Raw genomic sequence first — 20,151 nt, 5'->3', positions numbered from 1 at the left:
AAGGAGACAATGCCTTGTAGAGCCTTCTGACTAGCAATAGGTTTGTTGGTATCACCTTGATCAAGGACTGAATAATATGAGAACAGAAAGATTAGTAAGAATAGGCTCCAGAAACTCTCCAAAGTAAAAATATTACGATCACCTCTACAGAAAGATTGAAAATGCTGCAAAACAGTAAGAAGCAAAAGTGAGCTCGTCAGTCCGCCAAAGAAATTAAGGTTCCAACTTCCAAGGAAAAGACTTTTTCCAACTACCAAAAAACTAGCTATTAGAGCATTATGAAGATTAGAGAGGTGATAAAGATAAGGAAAAGCAGCATGAAAAGAGCAGCCTTTCTCCACATACCCAAAGCAAACATGACTGATTACCCACTGGCCACTGCATATTTAACCCGATGGAAAAACAAACTAGAATCTTAAGAAAGGAATTTCCAAGGGCTCACAGGTAACATTATCTCCTAATTTAGCAACTCAACATTCTCTTGGAGATCAAACTTACTCTTTATCACTTTATGACCAAGGAAATTAAGTTCCAAAGGAAAATACCCTAGCCATCTCCCCACCAAACCAATGTTTTTTAGATACCAAATCACCAAGCCCCTGAACTTCCTTTAGACTTGGCCAACAAATTACCTCCTAACAAACCAAATGATCCCTCCTCACCTAGGTTACCATTGGCATAATAGAAAAGTCAATTGTACAGGGGTATAATAGTTTACGAAGGAAAGGGTGTCAGTCTTAGGCCAATGACATGCTAAAGTTTTTATTTCAACTAATATGAAATATCATAGGAATAGGCATTCCCATGGTAAAATTTAGGAATTGTCATCCCCCAGCCAGTCCATATTCAGTGCAATAACACCAACTTTTTCATGATAATTTGCCTTGATTCCACGAACCAAACGTAACCTAACTATCTGACCGCTAAGAAATCTTAGTGTGTTTCGTTGGGGAGAAGTGGAGAGAAGAGAAAAGAAATTAATAGGAGAGAAGAGAAGATAAACTATTTTCTACCCAGTATGCTTGATTCAACAAGAGACAAACTTGAAGAAATCTATGTTTTCCCTGTTTGGCTCAACTAATGGGAGAGAAGAAATTGTATATAGTCATTTTGCAATATTGTGCATGTAAAAAAAGTGTAGGATAATAATAACAGTATAGAAAATGAAAAAAAAAATTATAAATATTTTTTAAAATACAATTCTTTTAGATTAATCCAGTTGTACATAACATTCTTAAATTTAGGAATTTATTATTTTGTTAAGGGGCATAATTATCTTTCACAAAGTTATGAGCTTTTTTTTTCCCTCTCCAAATCTATCTGATTTGGGAAGGAAAAAGAGGAAAGAGCGCCTTTTTCTCCCCTTTCTTCTGTCCACTACTCTCCACTTCTTTCTTCTTCCCTCTTTATGTGTACCAAACACAATATGCAGAGAGAAACTATTTTTTCTCCTCTCCAGTTCTCCCCAACTGAATTCACCCTTAGCAACCACTGGATCCCAAAATACACTTAACTTCAAAGGAACCCCTAAAATGCAATCGGCCAATCAAGAGCAGAGCAGCAAGCCAATTAGAAAACTAACTAGAACTGAAATTCACAACAGACAAGCTACTTTGGAACAAATTAATCCTTAAACCCAATATTCTCTAAAAAATTTCCCAAAAAAAAAAAAAAAAAAAAAAACGTAATGGCATTAACAAAAGAAGGCATATCTTGAGATAAAAACGGAATAGTACAATCAGCAAAATATAAATGGGAAAACAACAGCCTCATCAGAACCAACTGAAAGATCCTCTACAAGCCCCACTGAAAACAGATATGCTAACAATCCTATCCAATACATCAACATCTAGGACAAAAGGAAAACTAATAAAGGATCACTTTAATGCACCCCTATAGAGGCTGAAAACCAAGTCTTAGGTTTGCCCTTGACAGTAACTGAAGCGGGTAAATATTCAACTCAACAAAAGTTCACTAGAAATAACACCTATATAAAAGGTTGGATAGGATATCAGTTGACCTCCTAATGAAACCCAAAAGAAAAGCTAGGACTTATATGAAAAGAATTTTAAAAAAAAAAAAAAGGGCAACCTGGTGCACAAAGCACCCGTGTATGTGGGGTCTGGGGAAAGCGTGGACCACCTTAGAATATAGAAACTTCAAGAAAAAATATAAAAACTCTAAAATAAAGTCATCCAGAAATTTACGGAATTCTAAGCAAGACTCAACTAAGCCCTAGCGAAAAAGAAACATGATAACCACGCAACAATTGACGGAGAACCTAACAATCCTATCAAAACTAACAAAGTAAACAAAACTACAAATAAGAAGAATATCTCAAATAATCCCAATTTGCTCCTTTCTTGTTAACAAGAAAATGTGTCTCGGAAACCTCAAGGGAACAATAACTTTCCTTTCAAGTGAATCCCACTAAAATACATAACAAGCAGTCCAAATATCACTTAGTTATCTAGTTACCCAGGCAATCTCTTGAGGCTTAATTCCTCAAATTTTTCTTTTTTAACTATTTTCCAAATCATTATAAGGTATGATGTGCCTCACTTGGGTTCCAATACATTATCTACACTATCAGATTTTTTGCAAACATTTCAGTATCTCAAACTGTCACAAGCATTAAAATAAAAACGGTCTGTGAAACATTATGCAATCATTTTTTAAACAGAAACATTCAAAATAAACAAGCTTTTCATTTGCAGCACGTAGAAGAAATGAAGAAAAGAGCATAGCAAAAATGAAGTCTTAGGACCAATAAATGGCCAACCAAAATGAGGCAATCTCAGAAACATGAGCACATGAGAAAACGTCATGCAATACAAATAAATAATAAGAAAAGTTTCTGAATAAAAACTAACAAGCTTTCCATTTGCAATAAAACCACATGACCATAATTTTGAGATCTCTTTGTGAGATTAATGGGGAAAATAGAATTCCTTTATCCATCCAAACAAGAATGCTACTTAAATCAACCAGGACATCTCCTTCACATTTTCCAGTAAAAAAAGTTTGAAATCCACAACTTAAAATAAATAATTTAGCAATGCAAGTAATTATAGACAACAAAACATACCACTTCTGCACCAAAACATGAACCACAATATGTCTCATTGTGTTCAAGCCTGCCACCGTGCCTCTGCAATGGCTTCTCAATCTATATCCAGGAAAATGAAAGAGGGGTAAGCAAACAATTTAGCAAAGAAAAGTGAACCAAGTTTGCTTTAGCTTTGTCAATGCAGATGTTTCTCTATGTTGATTTTTTAAAAAAAAAAAAAAAAAATTATACAATTCCTTGTGCCTCAGTCTCAAAACATTTGTGCTGCCATCATTTCATCATTTTCTAATAACGTCTTAAAGCTCTATACTGAGTTTTTTTTTTTTTTTAGTTTAAAAGAAGAAAAGAAGATATATTAAGAGAAAAAAGGAATACAATCTTTACAGACAAGAAATCCTCCAAAAAGACACTAAAAAAAAACTTTACAATGAATCTTAGTTGCATAAAGCATTATGAGTTTGGACTCGAGGCATCAACCAAGGTCTTAAATTTCAATTTCAACTTATGGAAATTTTGATGTCAATGTCAAATTTGATTTTTATTTTTTGAAAAAATGATGGAAATAAAGAGTTAAGCATGGACTTTTTTTAATGTCACATTAGAAACAAATAATAGGCACAATAATGCAAGATTTAGAACAACAATATTATAAATAAAATACATCAAGTGCAAGTATGTGGTGTATACGGTGCAATAACTGCAATATAATGATCATATTAAGCATATTCAATTCACATAAATGAAATTCATAAATGAGGTGGATATTATTTATTATACAAATACAAATAATTTAGACAAACTATAAAATAAAATGTTGTAGCTAATATCTAAGTTTAATTCTTCTTTTAATTTCAAAATTAAAAGCTATTCATATCCGTCTTTTAATAATCTTCAGTTTCAATAAAAAAAATTAAGAGAGGTTGTTGATTTTCGGTCTTTTAGTCTAGTTACTAGTATGTATCGCTAATGTACTTGCAGAAAGGCTGCATTTTTATTTATTTTTTGTTTTGTTTAACGACACACTATTTCTCAAGCTCAAAGTGCTTTTCTGGGGTGTAGGCAAATTGAGGATGCTATTTTAGCAGCAGAGGTTGTAGATGATGTGAGTAGGAGGAAAAAGAGGGAGATTAGGATTTTGATCGAATTAGTTGGGATTTCCTAGATAGGATTATGCCTAGAAAGGGTTTTAGGGAGAGAAGGTTTTCTTGGATGAGGGGATGCTTGTCTAAGCTTCTTTTCCGGTCATAATAAATGGAGAACCTAAGGCATGGTTTAGGATAGATGTTGGACAGGGCCGCAAGGAGATCTACTTTCTCCATTTTTGTCCATTCTCATGATTGATATTTAGAGCATATTGATAGATATGACAATGGATAAAGATTTTGTAAGAGGGATAGGAGTGGAAAGTGCAGGGGTAGTGGTGCCTCATCTTCAATTTGCTTGCTGATGACACAACTTTTTTCTTAGAAGTTCACAAGGAGTCTTTCAAATGTTGCTAACTATCTACAACTCTTCAAGAAGGTTTTTCGAGCTTTAAAAAATCTGGGTAACAGCAGGATATCCAGTATTAATTCGATTGAGATTAGATCATTGGATTTAGCCTCTTTACGTGGGTGTTATATTTTAGAGTGGCCATGGACTAATTTAGGGGTTCCTTAGGGAGGTAATCCTAGGCCTGTTGCCTTTTTGGCTCCTATGGTGGTGAAAGTGTCTGGGCAGCTAGATGCATGGAAGTGTGCTCTTTTTTCTCTAGGTGATCCTATTACACTCATTCAGGCTTGCCTCTCCAGTATCTCTCTTTATTTTTTTGCCTATTTTTAGAGTCCCCATAACAGTAGCTAGGAGCATTGAATCGTGAGATTTCCTTTGGTTTGGGACTAGGCAGCAGAAGGATCTTTTGGTTAGATGGGAGGTGGTTTGTAGTCTAAGCAACAGGGGATTTTGGGTCATGGTAATTGGGTCTCTAAAAAGATTGGGTAGATTGTTGTGGTGGTTACCATTAGAAGCGAATTCTGTCTGGCACAAAGTTATTAAAGCAAATATGGCAAGCAAGATGTTGATAGCCTATTTTATCAAAGGTCAAATTATCAAAATTAGAGCAATTTTTGATAAATTGAGCAAATAATTGACAAAAAATAAACTCAAAGCAATTAATTAAGGATCTTCTATCTCTTCTTAACACTTTGGTGAGAAAACTTAGGGTCTAGACTAACTCCAGATTCCAATATCACCTTTTTCTGTGTCAGGAGAGTAGCCCTAGCTCAATTAAACCTTCTTAGACTAAATTTGGAGAAGGGTCGAGTACAAAAGCACCCATTGCACAGGAAAGGAAATCTCTTGTATTTTAGGATTATTTTGGGAATGGGGATGCATTAGGGCAGCAGCCTAATCCTTAGTCTATTTAAAGGAGGCTTCAAGGTAGAGGAAGTGAGGAAAAAGGATTTTAGGAGAAGGCACACGTTTTTTTTCTTTATGGAAAGGGGAGGCTAGAGCAAGAACAAGAGATTTTTTGCAAGGGAGAGGGTGTGGTTTTTGGAGCAGCCAAGGGAATTTATAGCTGTGGGATGAAATCAATATGGCTAAGGGTATTTATATGAATTTCTTAATCCTATATGCACATTCATGCATAGCGACCAGCATATGTGAAGAAGTTCAATATGCATGATATTATGGGTTATCATATCGCTATGATAAGAACAAAAAGCATGTTATTTGCAGAGTCATTGGAATAGTGAAACTTGAACTGGGTTTAGGGGGGGAAGAGAGAGAGAGAGATCTGTGATATAAACTTCAGAAAAAGCGAACCCAGAGAGATATCTCTGGCATGGATGGTAAGCAGAGTCAGGATAGCAGCAAGGATAGATGCAGTTGAGCACTCGTGGCAGCAGCATTGCCTGTGATGTTTGTGAAGGAGGCTCAGAGGGTAACCATTGCTTCTTTCCACATTCATGCATGGCTCATGCATCTACATATATGTATGCAAGTATGAATGCATGTGAGTATTTTTCTCTATTTCTTCCTTTTATTTTATTTTTTCACGCGTCACAACATTTTAGCCAATAAAAAAAGAGAAACGTGAAAAGAACAAGAAAAAAACACTTTTGCAGTTAATTCCTTCTATTATACTTATTATTATTGTTGTTGTTGGTAACTTAATTTCGTTATAAAAATAAAAAATCTAAAAGTATTCATAAAAATTGCAAAAAAAAAAAAAAAAAAAACAAAAACTTATGAAAAAAAAATCTAAGGTTACTTTCTAAGGTTCTAAGGTTTCCTTTTGTGTGCTTCTTTAGATTAGGGATTCAAATTTGCAAAAATCACACCCAAAAAAGAAATGAAAATTAAGAAAGAAAGGTTGCCTTTTGTACATAAAGTTGTTTTCTTTAAATTAGAATGTTTTTATCTTGTTGTGCTTTTGCTTATTTTAGGAGATTGGAAGCTTTTGAAAAAGGAAGGTAAGATTGTGTGTTTATTTGGTAGCCTCTTTAGGCTAGAGCAATATTTTAACAATCATCTTTGTTTCCTCATTTTTTTAATTGAGCATTGCACTTGTTTTGATCTCTTTTGATGCTATGAATCAAGTTCCATTCTTGTCTTGCTTGACAAATCTTTTTCCCAACTTCAGCATCTAAGGTTACAATTATTGTTTGTTTGATGTATTTTATTTCCTCCTTGGACTAATTCTTGTATGGTTGCATCTAATTTAAACTTAAAAACCCTAATTCAATCAATCTGAGGATCAACTTCCTAAATGGGTGCACTAGCGCCTCCTAGGGTTCTTGAGATGAGAGAATCCTTGCATCTCTAATTAGACTACCGTGAGAAATGTAAGGTGACTCAATATTTAAATAAGGGGCAATGAAGGCTAATTTAAGGATAATTGATTCGGTTTGGAGATCATGCATGCTAAGTAGGTATGGTTTGTGGAATGGTTGTGTAGGGAAGTAGGAATGCTAATACCTTCCCTTCACATAACCATACCCCCGAAATCAGCTCTGGCTTGCAAACCAAATGGAAAGCTGCCTATTATAGGTTAGACCTAGATTAGCTTAGGCTTTCTTTGAAATGGTAGTAATAGGTGAATGAATGAACCATACCTAGGGAAAACAAAGGTTAGTTGTGACTCCGCATAACCCTAAAAGACAAATCAGACACACAATTTTTGGATAACCATCCCCAAAAAGATTCATGTAGCCAACCCCAACTAGTGAGACTTAAGGCTTGGCTTGCTGTTGTATCCCCTTTGAGGCATTGGATCCAAAGGCCACAAGTGTTTGATGCAACTATGGAGATTACATGTTTTTTTGAGAGTTGATGGAGGTGTATTTCACAACTTAATTCTCTTTTTATCCCTTTTACTAAATTTGTTCTGGTACGGATCTCACATTCAGTTTTGGGAAGATATCTGCACGTTTCAATTCTTTTCCTCATCTCTACTGCCTATCCTTGTCGCACAATGGGCTTATCTCCTCTTTTTTTACCATTATGGGGACAACTTATTGGGATTTTCATTTTCATAGGTCTCTTAAAGATGGGAAGGTAGAGGAACTATCAGCCTTGTTGTGTTTGCTTGAGGGTTTCTAATAGGAATAATACTCAGGTTTAGACTCTTCATTCTTGTAAAATTGTTGTTCTTTGATTCAAAAAAATGAGCCCTTTGAGCCTCATGGCAGTATTTGGAAGGCCAAAGTTCACTTAAAGATTAAGGCCTTTATTTTGTTGGTTGTTCTTAACAAAGTTAACACTGACAATCTGTTGCAGAAAAGGAGACCTTTGAAGGCTTTACCTCCATATGTTGCCTTTATTTAGATAGTTGTCTGCTCCTCTTCTCTTTCTGCACTGCTCTTTTTCATGCAGGGTTTGGAATAATCTATTTGATATTTTTGGGGACAGTTGGGTATGCCTCCATTCGGTGGAGGATTTGTTGGCTACTTCCTTTATGGGTTTGGTAGGAGTGGAGATGGTTTGGATGTGTGGAATTTTTGCCTTTCTTGGGGTATTTGATTGGAGAGGAATGCACACATCTTTATAGGGAAGACGAGGTCTTGGACTTTGCTCAGTGACTCAGTATTTGGCTTTGCTACAGGCTTTTTCCACAGGGTCTTTTATGAGGGTGTGCTTTCTGAATTCACAGCAGCATCACTGGAAGCCTCTGCTATTTTGATTGTAATTTTTTTTTACAACAAAAGAAGATATCATTAATAGAAAGAGAACTTACAAGAGGGAGAATGAGAAATCTCCCAAGACAAACTGAGACTCTCTAAGACTAAACAAAAACATAAAAAATGCCCAAGAAAAAAATCATCCAGTCAACATGTTCCTCCAATCTCTTTGCAGCTCCTGAAAGCTTGCCTTTTAAAAAATCCATACCCGACACACCACAAAGAGGCCAAATAATTTATTTTTTCCCAAATCAACATCTGATTTTAATTTTTCCCAGAAAACATCCAGGTATTACATTCCATTCATAAGCCCCATAGTACTGAAAATAAGCCACACTTCCATAAAGCATAGTTGTTAGAATCGTACGATTCTCGATTCGAATCATACGATTAGTATCGAGAAAGGCATAAATTGGTTCAAATCGCATGGGAGAATCACAGAAGGCAGTGAATCGGGGTGAATCGTACAATTCACCTGGTAAATCGGTGATTTGAATCAAATCATATGAATCGTAAGATTCGGATGCAACTCCTCTAAAACCTAACTCAAAGATTTTTAAACCCTTTTTTCTTTTTCATGGCTTCCATTTTCTATTTACATGAGTTTTGTTCTTCAAGAGGGAAGAAAGAAGTGTGTTGGCCCTCTCATTCTGCACCTCTTATTTCTGCCATTAGATAAGATCAGAAGAAAACCAGAGTTAGAGAAGGAAACCTGTCTTAAGAAGAAAACCAAAGTGATTTAGGTGGGTGCTTTTGGTTGGAATATTGCCCTCTCCACTCCTTTGGATTTAAAGATCTGATTTTCATTAGTTTCTATATTTTAGTAAGTTTTCTTTGTGTTTTTTATTTTCTTTCTCTTCTTGTTTTAGTTATTAGAGCAAGCCCATGCATTAAAAATGACTTTTCTTATTAAACACCATGAAGTTCAAATTTTAATTGTTTTTCATTGATTCATTCCCTTAAAATCCATAGAGTTCAATTTTTCATTAAGTTTTTCTTGTTTCCTCTCCTTATTGTTTTTTAAAGAAAGCATATACATGAATTTTTTATTGTTAAACATGTAAACTTACACCATAAGCATGAATTTCAATTTTTAAAATTTTTTTTGTGTCCTCATCTTACTTTTTAGCATATCTTGAACTCTTTGACTTGGTGCTTTAGTTCCAAGTCACCTAACAAGTGTTATGATTTCATAGAAATTAGCTTAACTTGATACTTGATAAGAGGTGGAATGGTTAGATCAAGGTATATCTTGCTTATATGGCTACTTTTATTTTTTGTATCAATATACGTATAATGGTAGGATTTAGACCAACAAAACTTGCTTTGAAGGCAAGCGCCATTCCGCTTATCAACAAGGATGATCTGTATTTGTTGAAATTTCAATGTATTTTACTTGTTTTACATATATGCAAGTCATTAGGGATCAATTTTTCAATTTTTGAACTGAATCTTACGATTCAATTCGATTCTCGATTCTCAATACATGAAAATTGGGATTTCAATTCACAATTCTAATCTCAATTCAACAACTATGCCATAAATTTTTTTTTTTCCCTTTTGTTATTTTTCCTTAGAAGGGTTCTTAATATAGTAAACACCCTTTTTTGTACATTCAGTCATATTTAACGATATTTCTTCTCTATAAAAACATTTTTTTCCTTTTCTAAAAATGAAAAAATAAATTTGAAAAGATTGGAAATTCCACTGTTTATGTTCAGTTCTAATTTTTATTGGATACAGGTAAAAACAGTATTTTGTACCCATTTTCTGTGCCACTTTGTTTGCCCTTCAAAAATTAAAGCCACACCCAATGGTTAAAGTTTGGGATTTCATGTTGGAGGTCTCATGATTGAATCATGGAAGAGCTGGGGGGGGGGGGGGGGGGTGGGAATGGGAAACCCACTTGGCAGCCAAATCTCAGTTAAAACCAGCATTTGAATTACATATCTGAAATTTATACTAATGAACCAGTTACATTATGTTTGGTCCACCAAATGGAATGAGGTGGGAATGGAATAGCTATTGTGTGGGAAACCGGGAGTATAGTAGTTTACACAATAAAATTTATGTTACTTGAGGCAAATGACTAGAACAAAGTTAATGTTATTTCAACCAATATGAAAGACTCAAGAGTAGGAATTCCTATATCTCACGATGGGAATGTGTGGAATGACAGCCAGCAGTGTGAACAATGGCCACAGTTGGTGAATGACAACCACCTACCATGGTAGGTGAGCCACCGCCACCTACCATGGTGGGTGAGCCACCACCACCATGAGATCTTGCCACAAGCCAGAGGTTATAAATTGAGACCCCCCACCGAAGCTAAACTACACATCTCAACTGCAAGTTGTGTCCTCTTCTGTTTTTCCATATTTTATTCTCCGTGTACATGTTAAAAAGGGACCCGAGTATGTAAAGAATACACAATTGAATATACAATTGATTCATTCTCATTCTCTACATGGTATCAGAGCTCGGATTACTCTAAAACCCTAAGCAATTCATGGCTGCCATAAAAGGATACAGCCATGAGTCCAACTAGTCGACAACCCAGGAAGGAGTCAGAGATAACCTCCTCCATGGGCTCGGCCAGCGTATTCGAGAATTCCCCACTCCATCTTACTGTTTAAAAGTTCAATAGTAAGAATTACAAAGAATGGGCACAGTCAATCAAGCTCGTTATCGACGATAAGGGAGAGCTCGGCTTTCTTACCGGCGAGACTCGGCGATCACCTCCTACCGATGCAGTGGCATCCCAGAAATGGTGGTCTGAGAACTCCTTGATAATGTCATGCTTGATAAAGTCTATGAAGCCAACCATTGGCAAAACGTACCTGTTTCTCCCGAGGGCAAAGGACGTGTGAGATGTGGTGCGTGAGAGATACTCCGATGCTGAAAATGCTTCCCAGATTTTTGAGTTGAAGACGCGGCTATGGCAGACGAAGCAAGGAGATCGGGAAGTCACGGAATACTACACCGAGATGCTCAGACTTTGGCAAGAACTTGATCTCAATTGCGAAGAGGAATGGGAATGCACGGGTAACAGTGTACGTTTCAAGAAGAAGATGGAGAACGAGAGAGTATTCGAGTTTCTGGCAAGGCTGAACCAAGAGTTTGACGACGTGAGGAGCAAGATTCTAGGTTGCCGGCCGCTGCCCTCCATCCGAGAAGTCTTCTCTGAGATTTGGCATGAGGAAAGTAGGAGGAACATGATGTTGAAGGAGCAAAACAAGTCTGGGCCCCAGGCATGAGCTCTTATAACCCATGGGCTTCATAATGGATCCAGCCCAAAACAATCCAGAAGGCCTTATTGTGAGCATTGCAAAAAAACGAGCCATACTAAAGACACCTGCTGGACCTCACATGGCAAGCCCATGGATTCCAAACAGCCCAATAAAGCCCATGGTCATCAAGCCTCCACCAAAACCCAGGAAAAAAAAAATACCCACAGAAGCCCATGGCCCAACAACTTCTAGTGGGGGATTTAATTCTGACCAACTTGCAAAAATATATGAGCTATTTTCCAATTTCCAAGCCTTGGGTTAGTCCGCTAATACTATGTCATCTGGCTCTTTAGCCCACAAAGGTACTTTTTTGACAGCCCTTAGTACCACTCCTCATTTTACCCCTTGGATTATTGACTCTGGTGCATCTGACCATATGATTGATGCTCATCATTTATTTTCATAATACTCACCTTGTGCCGTTAATTTAAAAGTCAAAATTGCAAATGGTACTCTATCCCCTGTCGCTGGCAAAGGGAGTATTCGTATTTCTGAATCTATTACTCCTGAATTTGTCCTCCATGTTCCTAATTTATCGTGCAATTTGCTGTCTATTAGTCAGTTAACCAAACAGTCTAATTGCTCAACTAAATTCCTATCCCCTCATTGCGTCTTTCAGGACCTATCATCAGGGAAGACGATTGGTAGTGCTAAGGAATGTGATGGGCTCTACTACTTCGACAAAGCTAATGTGAATGGACTGTATCCTCCTACTGTTTGTAATTATGCATCTAGTCCTAGGGAAAGTGAACTTTTGTTAAGGCACAAAAGGATGGGACATCCTAGTTTTCAATATTTGTACCACTTATTTCCTTCAATATGTTCGAATAAAATTGCCTTGGATTTTCAGTGTGAAGTGCGTGAACTTGCCAAACACCATCGTACTACTTTTCCTAGATCTCAGTATAAACCATCCATGCCATTTAGTCTGATTCACAGTGATCTATGGGGACCTTCTTGTACTCCTAATAGGACCCATACAAAATGGTTTATTACTTTTATTGATGATCACACTCATCTATGTTGGGTATATTTATTGACTGATAAAACTAAGGTTTGATCAGTCTTCATGAATTTTCACTATATGATACAAACCTAGTTTCACACAAAAATCCAAATCTTTTGTAATGACAATGGTATTGAGAATTTCAATCACTCCTTGGGCACGCATCTTCAAGAGAATGGTATTATCCATCAAAGCTCTTGCGTTGACACCCCTAAAAAAAATGCGGTTTCTGAACAGAAAAATCGACATATCCTTGAAGTTGCTCGTGCCTTGTTGTTCACCTCTCACATGCCAACAAAATTTTGGGGTGACTCAATTTTGACAGCCACATACCTCATTAACCAAATGCCTAGTAAAGTCCTATCCCTTGCAACTCCGCTCCAAAAACTCCAATAGACTTTTCCCAATTCTAGGCTCAACTCACATCTTCCGCTTCGTGTCTTTGGGTCCACTGTATTTGTCCACATTTATGCGCCCAGGCGAAACAAATTGGATCCCAAAGCACTTAAATATATCTTTCTTGGTTACTCTCCCACACAGAAGGGTTACAAATGCTATGACCCGATCTCTTAGAAACTCTATGTTAGCGTGGATGTCACCTTCTTCGAACATACCCCCTACTACTTGCTTCAAGGGGAGTCCTTGAGTAAAGCTCGACCCTTAAACTCAAACTACTTCAATATTGCTGTTTTTGAGAACACTCCATACCCCATATCCGTTCCTTTTCCTAGTACAGAAGGAAACTTGAGCTCAGGGGGAGATGCGGAAATATAAACAAACAGGGAAACACTAGTCTACTCAAGGAGGCCAAAATCGAAGTCCAATGAGACACTAACTGCCGAAGCACCAAAAGAGTCAAACCGGTGATAGTTCCAACTCCTCATGAGTCCGACTCCAATCCCGACCAAGTAAAACATGACTAACCCATTGCTCTTAGAAAACAACGTCGTTCATGTACTCTCCACCCTATCTCAAAATTTGTATCTTACAATGCTCTTTCTGCCAAGTGTCATGCTTTGACTTCTAACTTGATAGAAACCGGATTCCTAAAAACATTCAAGAAGCCTTGGAGATTCCAAAGTGGAGAGAGGCAGTGATAGATGAGATAAGGGCACTAGAAAAGAATGGAACTTGGGAGGTGATGACTTTGCCAAGGGGGAAGAAACCAGTGGGTTGTAAGTGGGTGTTCATAGTAAAGTACAAGGCTGATGGCACAGTAGAACGATACAAAGCCTGCCTTGTGGCAAATGGGTTCACTCAGACATACGGTATTGACTACACCGAGACGTTTGCACCAGTAGCAAAGTTGAACACTATACAAGTTCTCTTGTCCCTGGCAACAAACTTGGATTAGCCACTCCATTAGTTTGACATCAAGAATGCTTTTCTAAATGGTGAGCTAGAAGAAGAAGTGTTCATGACACTACCACCAGGATTTTGCAAGGAGGGAGAAGAAACCAAAGTGTCTAAATTGAAGAAATCCCTATATGGACTCAAGAAATCACTGAGGGCGTGGGTTGATAGATTTGCAAAGGTGGTAAAGAATCAAGGATACCGATAGGGGCAGTCAGATCACACTATGTTCTTCAAACAATCCAATGAGGGAAGAAGGACCATCCTGATTGTGTACATCGATGACATCATTCTTACTGGAGATGACACAAGAGAGGCGGAGAGATTGAAGAAGATCTTAGCCGCAGAGTTTGAGGTAAAAGACCTGGGTCAAATGCGACATTCCCTGGGAATGGAGGTCGCCAGATCAAGGAAGGGAATTAGTGTCTCCCAGAGAAAGTATGTACTTGACCTTTTGACCGAGACTGGCATGCTTGGTTGTAAACTACAACCAAGCAATATTCCTATCGAGGCAGGAAAAAGAACGGAAGACGTGGGAAAGCCTGTGGACAGAGAGAGATATCAAAGACTAGTTGGTAGATTGATCTACCTCTCTAACACTAGACCTGACATTGCTTTCGCTGTAAGTGTGGTTAGTCCACACATGCACTCACCAAAGGAGAGTCACCTAGAAGCAGTATATAAGATTCTCAAATATCTGAAAGGCTCTCCAGGGCGAGGACTATTCTTCAAGAAAGGTGACAGTAAGAAGGTAGAGATCTACACAGATGCGGATTAGGCAGGATCAGTAGAAGACAAAAGGTCTACTACCGGCTTCTGTACCTATGTTTAGGGAAATCTAGTAACATGGAGGAGTAAGCAGCAGAGTATGGTAGCCAGAAGCAGTGCCGAGGCTGAATTCAGACCAATTGCACAAGGGATGTGTGAATGGCTATGGTTACAAAAACCTTTGGAAGAACTACACATCACAGTATAGCTCCCCATCAAACTCTATTGCGACAACAAAGCTGCCATTAGTATTTCTCACAATCCTGTTCCAACGATAGGACTAAACATATAGAAGTGGACAAGAATTTTATAAAGGAGAAAATTAAATAGGGGACAATTTGCATGACCTATATCCCTACAAGAGAAGGATTAGCAGATATTTTCACTAAGGGATTACAGAGATCTAGCTTTGAAGAGTTTCTTTGCAAGTTGGACATGATCAATATCTATGATCCAACTTGAGGGGGAGTGTGGAATGACATCCAGCAATGTGAACGACGGCCACGGTTGGTGAATGACGGCCACCAACCATGGTAGGTGAGCCACCGCCACCTACCATGGTGGGTGAGCCACCACCACCTACCATGAGATCTTGCGACAAGCCAGACGCTATAAATTGAGACCCCCCACCGAAGCTAAACTACACATCTCAACTGCAAGTTGTGTCCTCTTCTGTTTTTCCATATTTTATTCTGTGTGTGTTAAATAAGGACCCGAGTATGTAAAGAATACACAATTGAATATACAATTGATTCATTCTCATTCTCTACAAAAGGTTTCTATGTTCATTGGAACAAAACACCCACTTTGCATAGTCATTTGCCTTAGAATAGCGTCACCATCTTTATAAATTATTATATCAATATACCATAGTTATTTTATTGCTGCCCTATTTCATTCCACAAACCAATCAGAACTGTTAGATTACCACTTTACCTAAAAGCATAAGTTGTTAGGTCATGAGCCAACAATGTATATCAAGCTTTAACACTCCCCCACAAGTGCAGCCTCATAGCATGTGAAGAGATAAACATATGATAGATAACATCCATTACAAGGAATATAATAATTTTTTAAACACCACACAACAAACGCGGACAACAAGACTAGAACCTAGGTCCTACTAGTAACCAATTTTGATACCAAGTTAGATTAACACTTTACCTAAAAACTTAAGTTGTTAGGTTGTGGGCCAAGTGGCCAACAATGTATATCAAGCTTAAATGGTAACCTTGGAGCTTTACGAATTGAAACAAAGCTGTTGGAAGGTCAAAGCTCTCCCAAGAATTAAGGCTTTCATTTGGCTGATTGTGCTAGATAAAAATAGTGACCTATTGCAAATCAGGAGACTGTTGAAGGCCTTATCTCCAGATGTTTGTGTGCTCTGCTGTTTGAATTCTGAAACGGCATCTCATCTATTTTTACACTGTGATAATGCTTGGAGAAATTGGAATAAATTATTTGGTGTCATGAGGGACTTCTTGTGGTCTGGATAGGGAGTTTTAGGAATCATTTGGTAAGCTAGGAAGTGGTGGGCAAGTCTAAACGGGAGGGTGGTTTGGGTCTTGGAAAATTGGTGTCTAGAAAACACAACTCTCCTAGCTAAATGGCTTTGGCAGCTTTGCTAGAGAATCCTTCCTTGTGAGATAAAGTTGAAAAAAAAAGTATGGATTAGACAAGAATGGGTGGGATACTAATTTGAGATTTAGATTTTCTTCAGAGTCCATGGAAAACTCTCTCTCGGATTTATCCCCTTTTTCACTCCCCATAATAAATTCCTAGTAAGAAGGGTAGTAATATCCACTTTTGGAAAGATCCTTGGTTGGAGAATGTAGTCTCATTCACCTCTTTTCCTCACCTTTTTCGCTTGAGCTCAGGGCAGGATGGTTCCATTTCCATTTTTGTTGTTGATCCAGGCATCCTTTATCTTCTTGGGATTTTCATTTTCATAGGTCATTGATAGGGAGTTGGTAGAGTTATACTCTTTGCTAATCTTGTTAGAGGAGGATGATCGACCTTGCTCTTTGGATCCTTTGGGGGTTTATTCTTGCAAATCTTTTTGTCAATCGCTGACTAGATCTAATTCCTCTTTTCCTCTCAATAAATCCATTTGGAAGGCCAAAGTCCCCTCTAAATCAGGGCCTTTATATGGTTGGTTGCACTTGATAGAATTAATACCAATAACTTGTTGCAAGTCAGGAGGCCTTTGAAGGCTCTCTCTCCAGAATCCAGATGTCTCTGTAGTTTGTTTTAATTGTTCATAATCTGCATTGCATCTTTTTATGCATTGTGATTATGCTTGAGGGTATGAAATAGGTTATTTGGTTTTTAGGCGAATGTTGGGTGAGTTCTTAGGCAGTGGAGGACTTTTTAGCAGTTTCTTTTGTAAATTTGGCAGGAAAAAGGAAAGGGCAGCTCTCGAAATGTGCTTCTTTGCAGTATTTTAGGGGCTGTGGAGTGTGGAAGAAGCGTAATGCGCGTATTTTTCTTCAGGGATGAAATCGTCATATTTGCTGGTTTGGGAGAAGATACATTATTTGGCTTCTCTTTGGTGTGTGGGGCAAAGGAATTTTATGGGGATGAGCTTTTTTTATATTCAGGGGCGATCAGCGTTATTTGTTGGATTGTTAATTTGCACTGGTTTATTTTTAGATTTTGCTTTTATTTTCTAATTTTTGTCTGGATTTTTCCAGATCTCGCTAGGGGGATGTCTTATTCTCCTAGTTGTACATTTTTAATCTTAAGTTATAAAATCTCTTCAGCGAGCTTTAATATTGCGTTAGCTCTGGCTGCTTTAAGGGAGCGACCTTTTCGGAAATTCAGGGAGATTGGAGAAATTAGCTTTGATATTTAAAAGTATTTTTTTTTGTTTTTAATTTCTTTCTTTTTACAAAATTTCCAGGATTTTGATGGGAGATGTCTTATTCTCCTCTTGTAAATTCTTCTCTTTCTAATGAAATCTCTTCTTTTGCTATCAAAATAATAATAATAATTATTATTATTATTATTATTATTATATTCATCTTTTGCTATCAATAAATAAATTATTTGGTGTGATGAGAGAAACTTGGGTTTGCACAGTGTTGGTGGAGGGAATATTGTCTATTTTTCTTTTGGGGATTTTGGGAAAAGGAAGGAGAGGCTGCACTTTGGAAAAGCAGCAGTTTTGCAGTGTTGTGGGGATTTATGGTTTGAGCATAATGCACAGATTTTTACAGGTAAAAAATTGAATTAGCAGCTGGTATGGGAGAAGATTAAATACCTGGCCTCTTTATGATGTGCTGAATTTGGATGCTTTAAGGGAGTTAGCTTTTCAGAGATTCAGCAATATTGGAGGAATCTTTTGCTCTGATTTTTCCTAGTTTTTATTTGTTTCTTAGTTTATTTCTTCTGGTTTATTCCAGAATTTTGACAGGAGAAGTCTTATTCTCCTCTTTGTAAATTCTTTTCTTATTAATGAAATTTCTTCTTTTATTATCCAAACAAAAAAAAGACTGGTTGTGGTCACAATCCGTGTGCACTGAAATAATAGAAACAAAATAAGAACATGGAGAATAAAATAAAAAAAGTAGCTAGCACAAAAATTTACACAAAATATTTTTAATAATGATAAGTAATTATGTTATACAATATTATGGCTTTTTCCTAATCCAAATGGAAAAATTTTAGAAATCTTAATAAAAAGGGCTTCTATAGACTCCTATTTAGAGAGGAAAAAGACCTCCCAACATGTATCTAAGACCTAAATCAAACCCAGGTCTACTAACTCCAAGTCTTCAACACCAAGCAACTCAAATCCAAGATATTACCAAATTATATAGGTATGTGGAAATTGCAGACTTCTAAAAATCTAAGAAAAAATTGTCAGTTCTATTGGACCCTCTAAAGTAAGTTGCATTTTTTTTTTGGGGGCGGGGGAGATAGGTTGGATTGATGTAGATCATGTAGAGGATGTTGTTAGGACAAGAAAACCAAGAAGGACATAGAGAGTTAAAAAAAAAGACTAACAAAACTTTTAATAGAAGTGGTAAGGTCAAAATGAATTGAATGGAGAAGAAGAATCCATATAGCTTGCCCCAAAAAGTGGATTGTTGAATAATTGGGTAAAAGGGAAGACCTAATCACAATGATAGGTCTCTCCCTCTAACAAAACTTTTAATAGAAGTGGTGAGGTCAAAATGAATTGAATGGAGAAGAAGAATCCATATAGCTTGCCCCAAAAAATGGATTGTTGAATAATTGGGTAAAAGGGAAGACCTAATCACAATGATAGGTCTCTCCCTCTATTTATAATATATGTCGAAGCACATACCAATGGCCATAATATCCTTACTAACTCTCACTTATTTTAACACAACACTAACACATTATTAATGCTAAATGACTATGATAACCATCAACACTCTCCCTCGAGATAGAGCTATCATATAATCCTAATAACTTGTTACAAATGAATTTAACACAAGCAACCCCCAAGGCTTTAGTAAATAAATTAGCAAGCTGCAAACCATACTTCACATTAGTGCTGACCATGGTGCTAATGAGCTTCTACATGAGCTTCACCCAAACAAAGGGGCAATCAATTTCAATGGGTTTTGTTCACTCATGGAAGATCGGGTTGGAAGCAATATGAAAAATGGCAGCTTGATTATCACACATCAGCTCCATAGACTGAGGATGTGGAAAACCCCATTCTTCCAACATGTTCTTCAACTAAACAAATTCACATGTAGTGTGAGCCATGGCCATATACTCTTGACTCAGCACTTGACCTGGCCTCCATAGTTTGTTTCTTACTCCTTCAAGAAACCAAATTTCCACCATCAACGACATATTACCCCGGTTGTGGATCTTCTGTTGGAAGGTGACCTAACCTAATTTGCATCAATATATCCCCAAATATGAATGTGACCTTGATCCTGATATAACAGGCCTCTCCTAGGTGCACCTTTGATATATCTCAAGATGTGAATTACAGCATCCGAGTGACTAATTCTCAGAGAACCAAGAAACTAACTCACAACACTTGTTGCAAAAGATATATCTAGCCGAGTGACCATGAGATACTTCAACTTTCCAACAAGTCTCTAATATCGCCATGAGTTGGGCAACAAATCATCTATATCTAGCACTAGCTTATGGTTAGGATCCATAGGTGTATCAACAAGTTTGGATTCTAATAGTCTAGTATCATCTAAAAGATCAAGAACATGCTTCCTCTATGACCAGATGGTTCCAGTACAAGATCTTGATACTTCTATACCCAAAACGTACTTTAACGGTCCCAAATCCTGTGTCTAAAACATAGTCTGCAGGATTGTTTTAGGCTCTGGATACCTTGATCATCATCACTAGTAATCACAATATCATCCATATACATAGTAAGAAGAATCCTTCCAAATGGAGTATGGGAATAAAATACAGAATGATCTATTGCATACCGTCAAAGGCCAAACTCAAGTACTACATCATTGAATCAACTAGTCCATACCCTCTAGACTA

At 37.2% G+C, this 20,151-nt stretch overlaps 1 protein-coding gene across 1 annotated transcript in view; it reads right to left on the bottom strand.

The window, feature by feature from the left end:
* The window catches only part of LOC131163855 (uncharacterized), a 58,798-nt gene that overhangs the window by 25,167 nt on the left and 13,480 nt on the right, over positions 1-20,151 (bottom strand). Inside the window, exon 5 of the mRNA XM_058120659.1 lies at positions 3,089-3,169. Coding sequence (XP_057976642.1) covers positions 3,089-3,169 — 81 coding nt within the window. The remainder of the gene's footprint in view (positions 1-3,088; positions 3,170-20,151) is intronic.

Source organism: Malania oleifera, chromosome 9 (assembly GCF_029873635.1).
Source record: "Malania oleifera isolate guangnan ecotype guangnan chromosome 9, ASM2987363v1, whole genome shotgun sequence".
NCBI classification, from domain to species: Eukaryota; Viridiplantae; Streptophyta; class Magnoliopsida; order Santalales; family Ximeniaceae; genus Malania; species Malania oleifera.
The sequence above is the reverse complement of the archived record's forward strand: the minus strand, read 5'-3'. Positions and strand labels throughout refer to the sequence as shown.